Source organism: Argentina anserina, chromosome 3 (genome assembly GCF_933775445.1).
Source record: "Argentina anserina chromosome 3, drPotAnse1.1, whole genome shotgun sequence".
NCBI classification, from domain to species: domain Eukaryota; kingdom Viridiplantae; phylum Streptophyta; class Magnoliopsida; order Rosales; family Rosaceae; genus Argentina; species Argentina anserina.
Window position 1 is genome coordinate 28,756,018 of NC_065874.1, and position 20,661 is coordinate 28,776,678.

General features: G+C 37.9%; 2 protein-coding genes and 2 pseudogenes across 7 annotated transcripts; all 4 read left to right on the top strand.

The window, feature by feature from the left end:
- Window positions 1-337: 337 nt before the first annotated feature.
- LOC126787423 (uncharacterized) lies at window positions 338-6,553 on the top strand (annotated as a pseudogene).
- A 313-nt stretch (window positions 6,554-6,866) lies between these two features.
- Window positions 6,867-12,534, top strand: LOC126789133 (uncharacterized). Of its 5 annotated transcripts, XM_050515209.1 has the most exons (14): window positions 6,869-7,258; window positions 7,337-7,403; window positions 7,493-7,580; window positions 7,691-7,735; window positions 7,984-8,080; window positions 8,228-8,311; window positions 8,444-8,481; window positions 8,618-8,683; window positions 8,784-8,843; window positions 9,114-9,165; window positions 9,254-9,475; window positions 9,992-10,262; window positions 10,386-10,539; window positions 10,622-12,534. In XM_050515209.1, the coding sequence occupies exons 1-11, from the start codon at window positions 6,961-6,963 to the stop codon at window positions 9,340-9,342; spliced, it is 984 nt and encodes a 327-aa protein (XP_050371166.1). In that variant the 5' UTR covers window positions 6,869-6,960; the 3' UTR covers window positions 9,343-9,475; window positions 9,992-10,262; window positions 10,386-10,539; window positions 10,622-12,534. The 5 variants fall into 5 exon arrangements, with proteins under 5 accessions (XP_050371168.1, XP_050371169.1, XP_050371166.1 ...); XM_050515208.1 differs by having other exon boundaries at window positions 9,254-10,262; XM_050515210.1 differs by having other exon boundaries at window positions 9,254-10,262; window positions 10,425-10,539.
- Window positions 12,535-12,953: 419 nt separating this feature from the next.
- On the top strand, window positions 12,954-14,461 carry LOC126789135 (nucleosome assembly protein 1;2-like; annotated as a pseudogene).
- Window positions 14,462-15,540: 1,079 nt separating this feature from the next.
- On the top strand, window positions 15,541-20,032 carry LOC126789132 (probable disease resistance protein At4g27220). 2 transcript variants are annotated; one of them, XM_050515207.1, is made up of 4 exons: window positions 15,541-16,120; window positions 16,212-17,441; window positions 17,952-19,112; window positions 19,695-20,030. In XM_050515207.1, the coding sequence occupies exons 1-4, from the start codon at window positions 15,600-15,602 to the stop codon at window positions 19,780-19,782; spliced, it is 3,000 nt and encodes a 999-aa protein (XP_050371164.1). In that variant the 5' UTR covers window positions 15,541-15,599; the 3' UTR covers window positions 19,783-20,030. The 2 variants fall into 2 exon arrangements, with proteins under 2 accessions (XP_050371164.1, XP_050371163.1); XM_050515206.1 differs by having other exon boundaries at window positions 16,212-19,112; window positions 19,695-20,032.
- The last annotated feature ends 629 nt before the right edge of the window (window positions 20,033-20,661 follow it).

Here is a 20,661-nt window from a genome sequence, read left to right on the forward strand (position 1 = left end):
TAGATCCCAGACCAAAACCTAACTGAGATTGCTGGCACACGACAAGTCCACCCCTCAAGGGTGACCGGCGCGCCATCCTCGGACGGCTTAGTGAGCCGCCGCCAGGAACCCCGGCCGGAGGCGGGTTCGATCAAGTTGGTCGAGAAAAACTGGAAAAAGTCGCGGGAAGCGGAGGGCCCGCCATGGAGAAAACCGGGGCACATGGTCGACGTGTAGGCAATGATGGCGTGTAGTACCACTAGTACGTTTCCACCGTGGTGATCCTCCCTCGGAGCGGAGAAGCGAATCAGAGCCGTCGGCTTTGTGGGAATCTCACGATTCGGGTGTATCTACGAGAATGCCGGTAAAATATCCACCGCAATCCTCGACAGTGGGCCCCCCGGAGGTGATGCAGGGGTGCATGTGACCCGCCGGAACAGACAGCTCAGACGGGTTTGGTGTTTAGCGCGTAAACGGTGAAGTGTCTCTCTCTCTTTCTCTCTCTGTGTTTATTTCTTTTTCCCGTTGAACTGTGAGAAGCGTATTGCTTCACACGTGGGTGAGGATAGGTGCTACTGATCTTCACTCTTTTGTAATTGTTTGAGTGCACAATGCAGTGAGATGCACGAGGTCACCAACAATGGAAATTGAAAGGAAAAAGAAAACAGAGGGAAAGATATAAATTGTGATGCACGTGAAAACTAAGCTAGTGCTTTGGAACCTTTTTCTTGGTGCAACTTTTGGTCGGAGATGTTCGCATCGTGTTTGTATGATTCTGAAAGCAACTTTCAGTTCAGTTGCATTGCCATGTTGCATGATCTATATATCCAGGTAGCTCAAAGAACACTATGCAATCTTTATAGTTGGATCAGCCAAACACATAATCTTTCAAACCAATCCAGCCCCTAGTAACGAGAATGAAGAAAACAACAATTACACACATCATCAATTTCTTAATTGTCAGCATTACATGTCCCCGTCGCAACTGTGAGTTTCGGGTTTGCAATACAAATCTTTGAGCAATTTCTGATGAGATTGCAAAGGTGTATTGTCAGTGGGACTGAGAACTAAAAGGTTGAAATGAAAAATGACTGGAAGTTAATTGTGGCATGGAGCAATCGTCATTATCGCATTTCTCATATGAATTCTCAATCATCTCATACGTTTAGGGAGGTTAATTAAGTTACTATGTTGCTCTTGTTTGTAGGTTCCTCATTCTCTTGCTTGGCACGTCATTCCAGTCTTAAAGATCTTAATTAATGTTGGTTTATAAGCTTGGTCTTCTCAGTTTTCATTTGCACTCACATGTTTATGCTTGTTTCATTTTTGTTGTATATATTGCTTAGGATGTTATCCCTATGTTTTGTTCTTGACAAGTTTAGCTGAGGTAGAATATCTTTTGCTGTGTGTTTTGCATGTTTTCTCACCCTGAGTTTTAACCAAAGCAGTGAAATAAAAATTTACCTTGAAGTTGAAAACCCTCTTTATATTATGCATATTGTAGAATTTCTAACCAGACTTGGTAATGTGTTGCTATGTTTTCATGCTATCAATCTTGGACCTGTGATAAGTTGAGTTCGAAAAAAGAGAGAGCCTTTAATCAGTTGATTATTATTTGAATGTATATATATTTTGATAGTTGACCATATATCATGTTGATGTTGGTTACATTCGGTACCGATTTGTAATTGTACCTGTTTTAATCAAGAATGTTGGTCATCTTCAGGATTCAGGTTTGCTAACGAGGGTAAGATACTGCAAAACGGTTAGATTGATGGAGAAAATAATGAAGGGAAGTATAATCCTTATATTCTTGGATGATATTTGGGACAGAACAGATTCGTCTAGCATTGGAATACCAAGCCATGATGAGCTTCAAAATTGCGGTTCGAAAATTATATTCACCACGAGGAGATTGAGTGTTTGCCATACCATGGAGAGCCAAGAAATCATTCCTCTCCAAGTCTTATCAGAAGAAGATGCTCGGAACCTATTTAAGAAGAAAGCAAGAACGCCCTTACATGAATCAACTAAATTGTATGGTGTAGCACGCACAGTAGCCAGAGAATGTGCTGGTCTCCCAGTTGCAGTGATAGCAGTTGCCAGGGCACTTGGAGATCAAGATTTAGATGATTGGTGGGAAGCAGCTTATCGTCTAAAGGTAGCCAACTATGAAGATGAGAGGGATGTGTTCAGATGTATAAAGCTAAGCTATTATTACTTGAGAACTGATGATAACAACATTGCCAAGTCATTGTTCTTGCTTTGCTGTCTATTCCCTGAAGATTTTAAAATCAAGGTTAAAGACTTGTTGGTGTATGCTATTGGAATAGGACCTGGTATATTGTAACTACCTTCATCATTAAACTCCTAACCAACCTTAAATCTTTGTTTTTAGATAGTTGCAAGAGGATAGTTAATATCTCTTTGCTTGGAAAGCTGAAAAACCTTGAGATTCTCAGTATGAAAAACCTTGGAGGAATTCGTCATAAACAATTGCCGAAAGAAATCGGGTGCTTGACCAGTCTAAAGAAGTTGGATGTCACCAATGCATGTTTTGAATCTCAAATCTGAAGGTATTAGAAGAATTGTATATGAAATGTGACTTTTGCAACTGGCTGGGGTAGTAGCCTCGTTGCAGGAGGCTTATTTTCTTTTGTTTTTGGCAAGAATGCTAGTTTTGACGAGTTGACAGGCTTGTTGCATTTGAACAATTTGAAAGTTGACATACATGATGTAAAATGCTTGCCTCGAGAGGTTAGCTCCAATCCGTATTGGGTTAACTTTGATATATGTATCGGTGGGAAAGAACATATGGAACAGTCCTACTACGGACGCTTTTTTGAGAGGAAGCTAAATGTGAGGTTGGATGCACAGTGGCATCTCTCTCCGTATCTGACTCTAAACACAAGCATTGAAACTCTGCCGGATTGGTTTATTCACGTGGTGACAAAGAAAACAAAGATGCTAGAGACATAGGGTGCCGAAACTTGGAGAACCTCCTTGTGGAACACGACCATGGGAGACTAAATGTGCTCAAGTTTCTTGCTGTGATTGAGTGCTCAAGACTAAATGGTTCACAATGAACCTGTGTTCGAGAGCTTGATAGATTTGTTTCTTGAAGGGGTCTATGGACTTGAGAAGTTATGCATTGGTAACTTACCACATGGGTCACTGTGCAATCTTAAGTTGTTAAATGTGAGAAATTGCCTGGAATTGGAGGGTGTGCTGTTAACATCAAATTTGTCGCTCATGCTACAAAATCTGGAAACATTACATTGTGAGTACTTGAAGGATGTGACAGGAATTGAAACGAAATATGTGTTTGATTGTGCAATGCTGGAGCCAGAAGAAATCATCTTACCAAAATTGAGAGAGATAACATTATGTTATAATGGAACCTAAAAGGCATATGCTATGGTCATCCTCCTGGTAGAGTCTTCTGTGATCTGAACAGTTTGGCAATTCGTGGCTGCCAGAAACTGAAATATCTGTTTGAATACAAGGTAGCTCAATCTCTTTTCCAATTGGAACTCCTTTGGGTGGAGGAGTGCTCTGACTTGGAAACTGTTACTGAAACAAGCTGGGAGACGAAAATTATGGAGGAGTGGCCTGCGTTTGAAGCAGTTACAGAAGCAAGCTGGTTAACTATCAATAAGCTATGTTTTCCAAAATTGAAAGAAATATATTTGAGTAGTCTTCCACAGCTCACATGGATCCAAGGGAGCTTTGAGTGTCCTCCATTGGAGCACTTGTATGTGTGCAACTGCCCCAGACTTCCTGACATTGTTGCTTCGGACTTCCAAAGCATGAACAATGTCAAAGCCAATGATGAAGGGCATTTTGCGATTATATTTGAAAGGTATGTTCCATTCTCATACGGTTCATTCTTGTTTAATTTATTTTTTTTCTCTTCTGTTTTCTGTTTAATTCTATGTTAACTTCATACTTGTCTTCCTTTGTCTTCTTTTTCACCAAACTTCTTTTCCATAGACATTTGTTCATGATTGTTTTTGGTTTTCTGTTCTATTTCAAACTTCGTACAGTGTTTAGTGTTTACCTTTGTTCCTACAGTAATGCATTGTTTTCATTTGGCAAAGGACTGCGTGTATGATCAGTGCAAACGATAAAAGTATACACTGAAAGTTTGATATGGATTAGCCCCTGGCATCTTAGTGAATTATATTTGTTTTGTGCGAATACAAATCGCAAACATAAGTGTATCAGAAAAAAAAAATCTGTTTAGAGAAAAAAGATTGGTACATATACATTATACTTTTTTTTATTTGGTTTGTACTGTCCTGATGTTGCATTTTAGTTTAGTCTTGCATTAATTTCCTAGTGTTGATTATTTCTAATGCACAGTCAAATGTACTGAGACGCTCATTATACTTCTCTATGATTTTCTTCAGTTTGATTTCAAACTCGCTATCAGATTGTTCCACCGTCAATTCAATCTAGAAGAGATTCCTCAGTTCTTCTCCAAAAACGAAAGTGACTTCTCAGTTGGCTATCAAATGTAACGTTCAGTATACAATGTGGTAGATTGTTACATGACAGACAATTTATATTGATATGGATTCCTGCATGTAATAGGAAGTTCAAGATGTTCTTGTAATGATAAAAAAAAAAGCTCATTCCTCAGTGTTTATATTTGCCATTTGTTGAATATGAGCTCTTGATCAGTCTGTTAAGGCTGCTAAAGTAATCATAGGTCACCTTCTGAATTGGGCTCTTGATCTGTCTGTTAACGCTAAACCCTAGGTCTTCCAATGCAGGTTGCTTGATTTTTCATGTCTTCTGTTGTAATATTTCAAATAATCATCTAGTCTCAGTTTTAGCTTTTACTTGCTCCCCAAGAAACTGACCAGGTTTATAAAGGACTAATAGCGTCATTTACGGACCCGCTTAAATCCACATAATTTACTTGTTTGAACTTTGAACTCATCAGTTAATTGAGACTAGAACAAGGCAACACAGTTACCAGAATCATTATCACCAAATTTTAGCACAATGAAATGTGCAACTAAAAGCGGGACTCATTTTTGTCCTTGTTATAGGCATCAGAAAAATTAGCCTTCTACATGTTGTGACTAGTAAGTATTTTGAAAAGATTAGCTATGGGAAAAAAATGTAGGCAGAAAACTTATGAACACAAAATTATGGAGAAATAAGTTTTCCCTAATTTTGTGTTCATAAGTTTTCTGCATAAATTTATGACATGACTTTGTGTAGATGCACATTTTTGACATGATGACAAGCTATAAATTAAAGGAATTCTACTGTAAAGAAACAAAATAATTGTACCAAGTATATTTCATCTATACTCATATAGACTATAAGATAATGGAGGAAATTAAGAAGTTTCAAATGTTTTTGAGAGAAATATGATGCTTTGGAGGTTTTGGGGTATTGGGGTTTTGAGTTTTCTCTGCAATGATGAAAATGTTGCAAAGCTTGAAGTAGTTGCAGAGGAAGGAAGAAGAAGACGACGAAGAAGATTAGGAGGCAAATATTTCAAAATGCTTCGGTGGCAAATAACTTGTCTGCTTTTAGTTTTCAATACCAAGTGTTTGGGTCTGGATTATAAAACTAGCTTACTTGTAGTCAAATTTCACCTTGTGCTTCAAACACAGCGTTTAGCTAGTACGCCTCCCACCGTTTCGACTTGTTATATATCCACTTGTAAAGGCGTTCAGCTAGTATGCTACACACCGATTCGACTTGTCTTGTAAACGTGATGAGAAGGAATCAATGAAAATCTGAGTTGAAGATACTTTTTCTTATTTCCTTTTCTCTCATGAACCGTGCACTGCATTGGTAAATTGGAGGATGTCAAGGACACAAGGGTGATTGGAGGCTCCAGAGCTCAGTTGTGCCTTCCCTACTCGGCATCTGATTGCTCTGTGAGTGGTACCACTATTCCTAATCTCAGTTTTTTGAATGAAGGTTGTGGACGTGGCTAAATTAGGTGGAATATAATTGATGAGCATTTAGAAAATGGGGAGAATTCGAGTTCTGACAAGAAGGCTAAGATGTATAGTAGAGATGTGAAAGAGCTCAGAGAACTTAGTGGTGTTGTTAGTGTTAAGCTAGATGATATGCAAGGACAATTTTCATGTGAATGCCATGCACTCAATATGAGATCTCATTACATTAGCACCTCCAACTTAAGTCAGCCAAACACATAATCTTACAAACCAATCCATCCAGCAAGTCTGAAACCCTACTAATGGGGATTGAGAAAAACAACAATTACACACATCATCAATTTCTTAATTGTCAGCAATATTATATGTTCCCGTCGCAACTGTAATGTTGGAAGAATAGATGATTCTTTGAGGCTTTCTGATGAGAGGAATAGATTGAAATAAAAGGTTGAAATGAAAAATATATGACTGGAAGTTATTTGTGGCATGGAGTAATTGTCAATATCGCATTTCTCACATGAATTCTCAATCTTCTTATACTTGGGAGGTTAACTAAGTTACTCTGTTGCTCTTCTTTGTAGATTCCTCATTCTGTTGCTTCGTGTGGCGGGATGAGCCACCTCATTCCATTCTTAAAATCCTAATCAATGTTGGTTATATAAGCTTATTTCAACTCACATGTTTATGCTTATTCATTTTTGTTGTATATATTGGTTAGGAACTTAGGATGTTAATGTTATCCTTATGTTTTGTTCTTGACAAGTTTAGCGGAGGTAAAAATATCTCCTGCTGCGTGTTTTGACTGTTTTCTCGCCCTGAGTTTTAACCAAAACAGTGAAATAAACATGAACCTTGAAGTTGAAAACCCTTCGAACTCTTGAAGTGAAAAGAAACTTGCGTAATAATAAGGTGAAGGGAGAGTTAAAAGAGAAGTAAAACTTGCCTCGTAGGCTCAGTTAACATTTTACTGCTAACCCAGGTTTAAATGTTGATCGTTCTTTCTTCTCGATTTTGCTGGAGAAGTCAATTTGAATGAAAAATCCCCAGAACCATGTTTGAATCCCAGAACCAGAGCAACTACCCAAGTCGTTGCAACCTAATTGGTCGTTGCATACTCTCCTGTATCTTCGTCTTCCTCACTCACTTAACCCTCTCTGGGATCCCTCGCTTCTTCTCCACCTTCTCCTTTCTAACCCAACTCGCTCTCTCGGCTCTGCTTCTTCTGCTGCTCCTGGGTTTTGGCGGATGGTGCAGAAGAACGGTTCTTAAAGCGAAAGCTTCTGCCCCGGCTTTCGTCTTCTTCAGCATTCTCTTCGTTTGGGGGTTTTACTTCTCTGTAATCCGACCAGGTAATTTCAATTCACTTCGACAACACTCTGATCAGGTATTTGAGTTTGTGGAAGTGATTTTTATAGTGTTTGTTGTAGTCGTGCCGCGACCAAACGATGTCGTTTTCAACTGTGGAGTTGGGTTCCTGTTTGTTGGTCTCTACAGGTTGGTAACTTTTAGTATTTACTGTGCTACTTTGATCCCAGATTATATAAATTGAAGGCTTGTAGTGATTAATGTTTTGTTGATGGAAGAATCATGACAAGTGACCCTGGCATTGTAAGAAATGGGTCTGCCTCTCCGGACCAGCTTGTGGAGAGATCACTTTCTCAAGTTGATGAGGTTGGGTCAATTTTCAACTTCTTTTGATTGAAGATATAATTTTTTGCCTTAGTTATCAATTTTATTGGTAGTTCGAATGCAGTTGGTTGATGATCTTCTTACTTGTGCAGGAGTTGGAGCTCATGGCAATTGGTTTGGGCCATGGATCAGCACAAGTAATACTTTTTACCCTCTTTATATTATGCATATTGTAGAATTTCTAACTGGACTTGGTAATGTGTTGCTATGTTTTCATGCTATCAATCTTGGACCTCTGATAAGTTGAGATCGAAAAAAAGAGAGAGCCTTAAATCAGTTGATTATTATTTGAATGTATTTACATTTTGACAGTTGACCACATATCATGTCAGTTACATTTGGTACTAATTTGTAATCATACCTGTTATTACTTGGTCATTTTCAGGATTCAGGTTTGTTAATGAGGGTAAGATACTGCAAAATCTGCAAAGCATACATAAAGGATCTTGACCATCATTGTCCTGCTTTCGGAAATTGCATAGGTAATGACAAGATCTTTGTTTAATAGTATTATCCATATTCATAACTGAATATTAGGAATTTGAAATCCACGCTACTCAATGAAAAGATCATATCACATGTACTTTCTTTAGCTGGTGATTACTAATGTTGTTACCATTGCTGTGCAGGTCAAAATAATCACCCCTTTTTCTTAATTCTTCTGTTTGGATTTATTGGTACCGAAGCTTCTTATCTGATGTGCACATCACTCTGTAAGATAATACTCCTCAGGGACTGGTTTTGAACCACTTCACAGAAAATATTTTGATTTCTGTGTAGTATCTTTCGAAACTTGTAGTTGTTAAAATTTTAATTCAGATTTATTTCCTTTATATTTTCCTTAGTTGCAGCAAAATCCGGGATCTTGGATAGACCTTCAGAGGTACATTATTACACCCTGCAATCTAGCCAACTAATGTACATCAGCCTATGTCATGTTACTCAAACAATACGTTATCTATGCATCAACAACTTACAGTCTTACACATACTTATTATTTTTTCTATCCAATTGTGTAGCTTACTCTCTCTGAAAGTTTAGCTATTAGCACAATTCTGTTCATCATTCTCCAACTGTTATGGCAGGTTTGTCTTGCTGATGCTGTATATTTCGTCTGCTCCTTTCTGAAATATCTATTAGGTTGCTTTATTTAGATTCTAATCATTTCCAACGGTTTGTGAGTAGGTAATGTTTGTGATATGGCACATATATTGTGTATGCGCGAACATCAGAACTGATGAGTGGGTCTTCTAAATGAATGATGAACAGATAATAAGTGACAAGATATTGGGTTGATATGGTTTGGGTTGTGGTTGTATGTGAGGTTGTTGACTATGTCCCTTTATTTTAACTACTGATTTTGTAATTGATTTACAATTCACTGGCCTAGAAGTACCAAAACAGTATATGAATTATTTTGTCGATTACTCCCTCGTTTCTTTTTTTCTTGTGAGAGAACTACCCCTCGTTTCAGTATGAAAGATTCTTAACATACTCTGTTGTTTTCTTTTCAAGATAAAATGGAAAAAGTATCCAGAGTTCCAACTTGTTATTCCGCCCGAACCAGGTAAGTATATTTTGCATGAATTCTGGATCAAGATAATTCTCGCAATCTGTATGCTCAGTACAGTGTATGATATCTTTTTACAATCCAGGTCAGAGGTTCACAAATATTAGGTTCTGTAATCCATATGACAAAGGCATGGTACAGAATGTGAAGGAGTTTCTAGCACTAAGAACATAGAAATTGCCAATGCTTGTTACTGCAGAATTCTTGAATGGTCGTCAGTTTTCCATCCATGAAGGAAGCAATCATCCTCTGTTGCTTCTTCTATATACCAGCATTTGGAGTAACATGCATGATGAGCCTTTGGGAGGTATGGATTCATACAAAAGCATTCTATTTGCTTTGATTTAGAAGGGAAACAAATTATAATGTTTGACATATATTAAGCACTCATCCGGCCTTATCAGTTTCACACCAGGTCTCTGATATTAATATATTACCATAATTACAGCAATAATACTTGAAGCTTTGCCTTAAATAATGGATTTAGTGTGATGTTCTTCTTCTTCTTCTTTTATTTTTGGTAGACCATAGTTCACGAAATGAAGTTTTGAACAATAGAGTAGGGTAATAAAAGTAGGCATTCTATACCATACCCCTCTTAAATGCATAGATTATAAAGGGAAAGTAAGTGACACAGTTTAAAGTCTTGCCATTGGAGATGCTATTACCAGTAGTGTAGTTTACGACATAGAAATGCAACACCTGAAATAATAAGAATTCTTATGAAAAAGTTTCAAAGTCTCAAATAGGTAGCAGATTAACTCTGACTCTCTCCATTTGGTTCACCAATTCCTATCGATCCCCTTCTTGTGTCTATTTTCAGCTCAATCTCCTTTTTGTTGCTGGTTTCTGGCTAGTTATTGAGAGTACGTTCTTTGGTGCTTTTTAATGGCTTTGAGAATCCCAAGTGCTTCTGCTCATTAGTGGAAGCATGATGTATTTTCGAGTTTCAGGGGTGAAACTCGTCATGGTGTTGTGTCCCAATTATATGATGAATTGGAAAGCACAGGGATGAACACATTCATGGATGAAGAAGAGCTGGAAGTAGGGAAGGCCATTTCTCCAAATCTGCTAATGGCAATTGAAAATTCAAGGTTTGCTATTGTTGTTCTGTCGCAGAACTATGCTTCTTCTCCTTGGTGTTTGGATGAACTCACAAAGATTCTTCAATCCATGGAAGGAAGGGACATAATTCTGCCAATTTTTTTATCATGTAGATCCTTCTCATGTACGACATCAACTGGGAAGTTTTGCAGAAGCCTTTACTAAGCATGAAGAAAGTTCTAGGCAAAGCAAAGAGAAGTTGGACTAGTGGAGACTTGCTTTGAAAAATGTTTCCGATCTCTCTGGATGGGATACCAAGAATTTGCGGTAAGGAACTAAGGATCATATGCCTGTACTTTTGGAATTACTATTTTCATTATAATTATCTGACCCTTTGATTGCATTTTAGGTCCGAAAGAGAACTTGTTAAACGCATTGTGAAATTTGTCTGCAATAAGGTACTTCAGAAATCTACCAAGCTGTATGATGTATCAAGGACAGTAGCTATACAATGTGGTGGTCTCCCACTTGCATTAATCACAGTTGCTCAGGCACTTGGTGATAAAGACATAGAAAACTGGAAAGAAGCAGCTCAACGACTAGACAGGTCCCAAATTGAGGGAGATGTATACAAATGCATAAAGTTCAGCTATGATTACTTGAGATCTGATGATGCCAAATCAATCTTCTTGCTTTCCTGCCTATTCCGAGGGGACTATGATATCCCATCTGAATACTTGCTCAAATATGCAATCGGTAAAGGGTTGTTTCAAGACGTCAGCATAATCCAAGAAGCTAGAGCTGCAGCGAATTTGGTGATAAAGTCTCTTAAAGCTTTCAGCCTACTTTTGGAAGGTACAAAGGAGGGATGTGTAAGGATGCATGATGTCGTGCGCGTTGTAGCCTTGTCAATTTCGTTTTCTGAAGATGGTCATAAATTTTTGGTGAAAGCTGGTTGTCAATTACAACGTTGGCCAAAGATCATAGCGCATGGAGGCTACTCTGTTATCTCACTGATGAGGAACAAAATTTGCAATCTTCCCAAAGAGACGGCAATGCTCAAAACTCCATATTTTGTTACTACAAAATAATGCTGGTATACGTGTGATCCCAAGTAAGTTTTTTCAGAGTATGAATGGACTGATGGTCCTGGATCTTAGCAGCTCCACCAGTATCTTATCTCTACCCTGGTTGTTGGGTCTCCTCACCATTCTCCAAGGTTTGTATTTGGATTATTGCAATAAGATCATTGACATATCCATATTGGTAAGAAACTTGAAATTCTTAGTATGAAAGAATCTCCTTTTGAGGAGTTGCCAAGAGAAATAGAAGATTTGACCAATCTAAGGGATGCTGGACTTAAGTGGGAGTTTTATTGGTAGAGTTCCATCTGATATAATGTCAAAGTTATTTAAATTAGAAGAATTATACATGCAAGGTAATTTTGGGGACTGGGGGAGAGGACGATACAACACTAGTGCTGGTTTTGATGAATTGACTAGCTTGCAGTATTTAAACATTTTGAAGCTTTGCATATCTGATGCACAAAAATGTTGTACTCAACTTCAATTGGATAGTTTCCGATATATGTAACAGCAGAGAATCACCATCTAGAGACTACTCTTCAAAACCATACATTTCACATGATCTTTCAGGAACTACAATCAACACAGTACCTAAAGTGCTGAGAAAGCAGGATGGTTTATCAAAGTGGTTGCTGAGAAAGCAGAGAAACTACAGTACCTAAAGTGCAAAAGCCTGAAGAACGTTCTTGTGGAACATGACAAAGGGAGGTTATGTGGACTGAAGTATCTAGCTGTAATTGGTCCCCATGAGTGCTTGGGAGTGTTGATGGAAACAATCACACAGGTGCCAAATGTACCTGTGTTCGAGAACTTGGAAGAGTTGCATCTCCTTGGTGTGAGTTTTCTGAAGGAGTTATGTGTTGGTGAATTACCACATGGATCTTTATTCAATCTGAAGTCATAAAAGTGGAATATTGCCATGATTTGATGAATGCACTTTTGCAATCAAATTTGTTGCAAAGACTACAAAATCTGGAAAAACTTCACTGTGAAGATATGATTATCATGGAGTATGTCTTTGGATTTGAAGGGCTGGAGCCAGAGGTTTTAAAGGACTAATGAAATTTATAATTTCATTAGTCCTACTTAAAAACATTTGCCTTTTCTTTTTCCCCAGTTCAGCAGGTTCATACAATTCCGATTATCCCATAATTATATTTCCAAGGACATGCTCGGTTTGCAGATATAATTCGTTTTGCATTTAAACATTTTTTTTTTAAATTCTGATTGTGCAATTGGTAATTTTCCCTTTAACAAATCCCTAATTTTTTTTTTAAACCAAAAATTTATTTTCTTGGTTAACCTTTGTACACTGAGCAATAGTATCCCCAATACCTTTTTTTTTTCTCGGTAATCAACTTTGTGTGAAATGATAAAACAAATTGGAAATCGTCTTTTTCCAGTTCCATTACTTTTCATTAGGGCTGGGACCGGTACGGTTCGGTTCGGGATTCGGCCGATACCGATACCGATAATTTATTCGGTTTCAGTTTGAGATCGTAAATTTGAAACTTAATACCGAACCGACCCCGTACATATCGATTCAGGATGGGTTCAGTTCGATAAAATTGTACACTTTTGCAGTATTTCTATCTATTTATAACTATTAGCTAATGTAAATTAACATTCTAAGTCTTTAAAAGTACAATGTAGACCTAAAAAACTAAAAAAATATATTGAAAATGCATATATTTAATATATTTTATACATTCGGTACGAATTATACATATACTGAACCATACCGTTTATAAAATTCGGTATTAGGTTCGGTATGGGACAAAGACATTTTACCGATTCGTCCCGACCTGTCGGTATTCGGTACGAGACGATCGGTTTCGGTACCAACTCCCACCCCTACTTTTCACCAATTACAGGTATGCATATTTATGGATTCTTGTGATCTCTGATACACTACATTTTCAATCATGTTTATCTTAGCTTGAGTACTGTACTGTGATGTTTTTGTTGCTTATTAGATAATAATCATTAGTTACATTTTGCTTTGTCTGGTTGTGTTGTGTTCTTTTGTGTACGTAATTGCCATGAAAGTGTTTGGTTCAAGAAAGTGTTCAACACTCTTTTCATCAACGTTTGTATGTTGCATTCTGGTTTAGCAAAAGCAAAAATTTCTGACAATGCTTTTGGTTCTACCTTTCTTTTATTTCCTCTCCGTTTCTAAATGGTAACTTATGAATCAGATAATGAGCAAAGACATGGACAACATCATTTTAGCTGGGCAGCATACCAAGGACATCCTCGAGAGCCTGCCTCAGAATGTCAGAGAGCGGGTTGAGGTAATTAAAGAAATTGAGAACCAACATCAAGAATTGGAGGCCGAGTTTTTTAAAGAGCGAGCTTTACTTGAAGCTAAGTATCATAAATTATATTAACCTCTATACAGCAAACGATACTTAATTGTGAATGGTGGTTGCCACTGATGCAGCAGCAGATCAAGAGGACAAAACTACAAAAGAGAGAGGAGTGCCTAATTTCTGGCTCAATGCATTGAAGAACAATGAAGTGCTAGCCGATGAGATTACCGAGTGTGATGAAGGAGCTCTCAAGTATCTCAGAGACATCAAGTGGTTTAAGATACATAATTCCAAGGGGTTCAAACTTGAATTCTACTTTGACACCAATCCATTTTCAAAACTCTGCTTTGGCAAAGACATATCACATGATTGATGATGAACCATACAGTGCAGCAGGGACAGATATTGGATGGTATCCGGGAAAATGCCTGACACCGAAGATTGTTAAAAAGAAAAGTAAGAAGGGATTGAAGAATTCTAAGCCTCTGACTAAAACGGAAAATTGTAAAAGTTTCTTCAATTTCTTCAGTCCACCTCAAGTGTCCAAGGACGATAAAGTTATTGATGAAGGTGCTGCCCAGGAACTCAAAAACCAGAGGAAACAAGACTGATGTCGGGTCAACCATTTGTTATAAGATCATCCCACATGCAGTTTCATGGTTCACTGGAGAAGCTTTGGGAAGATGATTTGGGAGACTTGGAAGTTCCCAACATTCGTGATGAAGTAGTTAGGCCATGATATTGGTTGAAGCATATTAAGAATTTGAAATTCATGTTTAAGTTGCTTTAATATCCATGATATATGTAATTTTGGTTCAAAACGAAAAAAGGATTATCAAGGACTCTTATCAAATTGGCTCATCAAATTCCTTTATTCTAAGCAGAGGTCTTTTTTTGTTTTTGATGTTTCAACCAGAGCTTGTGTTCCCGACAAATGGCCCTCCTTTCAGTTCCACTTCTCTCAAGTAGTTCTCCATGCTGTGATGGGGGTTTGATATATCATGTATGCTGTTAATCCTATTGTATGTGTTTTTAGTCCCTCAGAGAGACCCATAACTACAATACCCTAGTCTTATTGTTGTTGTTTTGTTTTTAATTGTTTTTGATAAGCAAATGAAAGAGCAACAGCAAAGGAAGATCAAAAGGTGGGAAACCTAGGTCAACCGTCAACCCATTTCAATTCACACTCTATGTAGTGGGATCGCATCATTTGAAGTCTTCACTATCTATTATTTCCCTCTAGAGGTGAAAAAATGGGCCGAAAATCTGAACCCAGCACAGCCCGACATGTTAAAAGTCGGTCCGGCTCGGCACCTGCCCATTTTATAATGGGTCAGACTGAGTCGAGATATTTTAGCCCATGTACCCGGTCCAGTCTGGGTCCGTTTTGAGTCCGTCACGGTTCGGACACGATAAATTTATAGGCCGGCCTGTTAAACACATAATTTTATATTATTTATATAAATATTTAAATAATTATCATTATTAAACTTGAATATTAGAACTTTTAAATTAAAATGTTTTGATTATTTGATTATTTTAATTACAATATTTTACAAATATTATCAAAATAGTTAAAAAAAACGTCTTTTTGACATACATAATGTTTTAAAAATAAAATTATAAAATATGTTGTATTATTTTATTTATTTTATTATTCTAAAATAGTTATATAAAACAAATATTTTAATTATATAATATTATTTTATTATATTTGTGTCTTATAATGCTAATGAGCCGAATCCGGCCCGATATAGGCATATGCCATAAATCGGGCCGGACTTGATGTTTAAGCAAATTGATCGGCTTGAGTCCGACACGATAAATAAATGGGCCGGCCCAAATAACACGTCACGATTTCAGTCCGCATAAAATAGACCGTGCGGTCCGGCCCCGCCGTTTGCCACCACTCACTTTCCTCGGTTCTTATCTGTACTGTCTGGTTTCGGCTTCGCTCCTCAGTTATTGACTTTTGTTTGGTTTAACTTCAATGGCCTCGAGCAGCCAAACAGCATCCTCATCCCATCTTCCATCAGCATTCTCATCTCCTCCTGGGTGGAATAAGTACGATGTATTTCTGAGTTTCAGGGGTGAAGACACCCGCAGGACTATCGTCTCCTCTTTATACCACGAACTTCGAAACAGAGAAATTGAAGCGTTTATGGATGACACAGGGCTGATCAGGGGCACGTCTATTTCTCCGATTCTTCTAGCAGCAATCCAAGAATCCAGGTCAGCGATCGTTGTTCTCTCACCAAATTATGCTGATTCTAAATGGTGTTTAGACGAACTGGCAATGATCATTCAATGCATGGAAAATAATAGCACAACAGTGATTCCAATCTTCTATGATGTGCTTCCCCATGATGTGCGACATCAGAGGGGGAGTTTTGCAAAAGCCTTCACTAGGCACTTAGAAAGATTCGCACAAGAAGATGATAAGTTGAACCAGTGGAGAGCTGCTCTGACAAAAGTTGCAGGTCTCTCTGGCTTCGAATCAAACAAATATAGGTGAGATTTTCTTAGCCTTAACAGAGTTATGTATGTCATGTGTTGGGGATCTATATTGGTCTGATGATTATTTGGCTCTTGTTTCTTGTAGTTCTGACTTAGAACTTGTCCGAGACATTGTGGAAACGGTGTGCAATGAATTACGACCTATTGATGTTCAGTGGGCACTGTCGTCTACCGGAGATTTTGTAGCATTTGAAGCAACAAGACGAGCCATGAACAAAGTAATGAGGGCACTTCAAGATGATGAGATCACGGCCATTGGAGTCTTTGGAATGGGAGGCGTTGGCAAGACAAGTATGGTGAAACATGTTGGTGCACAAGCCCGGAAACTTGGTCTTGTTCATCATGTGATTATGGCTGTTGTGTCCCAAGCACCTAATTTGAGAAATATTCAAGGTACACTGGCTGATCTGTTAGGGTTAAAATTGTTAGAGGAGACAGTTTTCGGGAGAGCGGTTAGATTGATGGAGAAAATAATGAAGGGAAGTAGAATCCTTATAATCTTGGATGACATTTGGGAGAGAATAGATTTGTCTAGCATTGGAATACCAAGCCATGATGAGCTTCAAAGGTGCGGTTCGAAAATCATATTCACCACGAGGAGATTGAGTGTTTGCCATACCATGGAGAGCCAAGAAATCATTCCTCTCCAAGTCTTATCAGAAGAAGATGCTTGGAACCTATTTCAGAAGAAAGCAAGAACGCCCTTACATGAATCAACAAACTTGTATGGTGTAGCACGCACAGTAGCAAGAGAATGTGCTGGTCTCCCAATTGCAGTGATAGCAGTTGCCAGGGCACTTGGAGATCAAGATTTAGATGATTGGTGGGAAGCAGCTTATCGTCTAAAGGCTGGTCAGCCGGCCAACTATGAAGATGAGAGGGATGTGTTCAGATGTATAAAGCTAAGCTATGATTACTTGAGACCTGATGATAACAACATTGCCAAGTCATTGTTCTTGCTTTGCTGTCTATTCCCTGAAGATTTTGAAATCAAGGTCGAAGACTTGTTGGTGTATGCTATTGGAATAGGACTATTTCAAGATGCTGAAACAATTAGAGAAGCCAGAGCAAAAGCTCATTTGGTGGTCAAGTACCTTAAAGCTTCTAGCTTGGTTTTGGATAGTGCATACCACGGATTCGTGAAGATGCATGATGTCATTCGAGATGTGGCCATAACAATATCATCCGAGGTTGGCCCAAGATTTTTCGTTAAAGCTGGTTGTGAATTACAGAGTTGGCCTGCAATTCATAATGCACATGAAGGCTACTCTGCGATCTCGCTAATGAGGAATCAAATTCATAAGCTTCCGGAAAGGTTGGTATGTCCAAAACTCCAGCTTTTGTTACTACAAAGTAATGATAATATAAATGAGATCCCAATTCCTTTTTTTCAAAGTCCAAATGAATTGAGGGTTTTAGATATTAGTGAGACTGGTATATTGTTACTACCTTCATCATTAAGTCTCCTAACCAACCTGAAAGCTTTGTATTTAGATAATTGCAAGAGGATAGTTAACATCTCCTTGCTTGGAAAGCTGAAAAACCTTGAAATTCTCAGTATGAAAAACCTTGGAGGAATTCGTCATAAACAATTGCCGAAAGAAATCGGGTGCTTGACCAGTCTAAAGAAGTTGGATGTCACCAATGCATGTTTTGAAACAGTTCCATCTAAAGTATTATCAAATCTGAAGGTATTAGAAGAATTGTACATGAAATGTGATTTTTGCAACTGGGGTAGTAGTCTTGTTGCAGGAGGCTTATTTTCTTTTGTTTTTGGCAAGAATGCTAGTTTTGACGAGTTGACAGGCTTGTTGCATTTGAACAGTTTGAAAGTTGACATACATGATGTAAATTGCCTGCCTCCAGAGGTCAGCTCCAATCCATATTGGGTTAACTTTGATATATGTATCGGTTGGAAAGAACATATGGAACAGTCCTACTACGGGCGCTTTTTTGAGAGGAAGCTAAATGTGAGGTTGGATGCAGAGTGGCATCTCTCTCGGTATCTGACTCTAAACACAAGCATTGAAACTCTGCCGGATTGGTTTATTCACTTGGTGACAGAGAAAACAAAGATGCTAGAGTACATAGGGTGCAGAAACTTGGAGAACCTCCTTGTGGACCACGACCGTGGGAGACTAAAGGTGCTCCAGTTTCTTGCTGTGATTGAGTGCCATATGGATGTGTTGATGAACTCGGTTCACAGTGAACCTGTGTTTGAGAGCTTGATATATTTGTTTCTTGAAGGGCTCTATGGACTTGAGAAGTTATGCATTGGTAACTTAGCACCAGGGTCACTGTGCAATCTTAAGTTGTTAAATGTGAGAAATTGCCTGGAATTGGAGGATGTGCTGTTAACATCAAATTTGCTGCCCATGCTACAAAATCTGGAGACATTACATTGTGAGTACTCAAAGGACGTGAGAGTAACTAAAATGGAATATGTGTTTGATTGTGCAATGCTGGAGCCGGAAGAAATCATCTTACCAAAATTGAGGGAGATAACATTATGTTATATTATGAACCTAAAAGGCATATGCTATGGTCATCCTCCTAGGGGAGTCTTCTGTAATCTGAACAGTTTGGCAATTCGTGGCTGCCAGAAACTGAAATATCTGTTTGAATACAAGGTAGCTCAATCTCTTTTCCAATTGGAACTCCTTTGGGTGGAGGAGTGCTCTGACTTGGAAACTGTTACTGAAACAAGCTGGGAGACGAAAATTATGGAGGAGTGGCCTGAGTTTGAAGCAGTTACAGAAGCAAGCTGGTTAACTATCAATAAGCTATGTTTTCCAAAATTGAAAGAAATATATTTGAGTAGTCTTCCACAGCTCACATGGATCCAAGGGAGCTTTGAGTGTCCTTCGTTGGAACACTTGTATGTGTACAAGTGCCCCAGACTTCCAGACCTTGTTGCTTCTGACTTCCAAAGCAAGAGCCACGTTAAAGCCAATGATGAAGGACATTTTGCGATTATATTTGAAAGGTATGTTCATAAGGTTTATTTTTGTTTTTTGTTTTCTTATGTTTTCTGTTAAATTTTATTTTAACTTCATAGTTCATTTTTGTTATCCTTTGTCTTCTTTTTCACCAAACTTCTTTTCCATAGACATTTGATTATGATTTTTTATGGTTTTCTGTTCCATTTCAAACTTCGTACGGTATTTGTTTTTCGTTGTCCATAGTAATGCATCCTTTTTGTTTCATTTGGCAAGAGACTGCATGTTGATAAGTGCAAGAAGATAAAAGTATATTGAAAGTTTGATGTGGATTAGCTCATGGCATCTTCGTGAATTTTATAGAAAATTTTATTTGTTTTGTGCAAATATAAGTGTATCAGAAAAAAAAAAGCTGTTGAGAAAAAAGAGTTGGTACATATACATTATACTTTCTTTATTTTTTTACTTGATTTATACAATCCTGATGCGCATTTTAGTTTTGTCTTGCATTAATTTCCTAGTGGTTATTATCTCTAATTAGATAAGTGCACACTACGGTCAATATTACTGGGACACTCATTATACTGCTCTATGATTTTCTGCGGTTTGATTTTCAAATTCACTTTCAGATTGTTCCACCGTCAATTCAACCCAGAACAGATTCCTCAGTTCTTCTCCAAAAAAGAAAGTGACTTCTCAGTTGGCTCCTTAATGTAACGTTCAGTATAAATTGTGGTAGATTGTTACATGACAGACAATTTATATTGATATGGATTCCTGCATGTAATAGGAAGTTCAACATGTTATTGTAATGATAAAATGCTCATTTCTCAGTGTCTATATTTGCCATTTGTTGAATATGAGCTCTTGATCTGTCTGTTAAGGCTGCTAAACTAATCATAGGTCTTCCAATGCAGGTTGCTTGATTTTTCATGTCTTCTGTTGTAAGAGTTCAAATAATCCTCTAGTCTCAGTTTTGGCTTTTACTTGTTCCCCAAGAATCTGACCAGGTTTATAAAGGACTGATAGCGTCATTTACAGACCCGCTTAAATCCACATAATTTAATTGTTTAAACTTTGAACTGTGAATTCATCATGTGTCTACCGCCTAGCTTATAATTCTCACTCATAAAGTTCATTCAGAACATCTGTCTCTGTGTACTGGTGAGTTTGGAGAGACATACAAACTTGTTTGGAGCCTTTGATATCGTAGCAACTCATGGACATGAAGTAGACTGAAGTCTGAACTGAACCTTTGGAGCACAGAAACTAACGGATGTGCTTCAACTTCAGTGTGAAGGTCAGGTCAATTGAGACTAGAACAAGGCAACACAGTTACCAGAATAATTATCACCAAGTTTTAGCACAATAAAATGTGCAACTAAAAGCAGACTCATTTTTTTTGTTGTTGTAGGCATCAGAAAAATTAGCCTTCTACATGCAGTGACTTGTAAGTATTTTAAAATTTTAGCTATGGGAAAAAATTTATGCAGAGAACTTATGAACACAAAATTATGGAGAACGGAGAAATGGATTTTGTGGATTTTTGTTTTTTGATACTAAAACCGAACTGGGCTGGCCATATTTTTTTTGTTT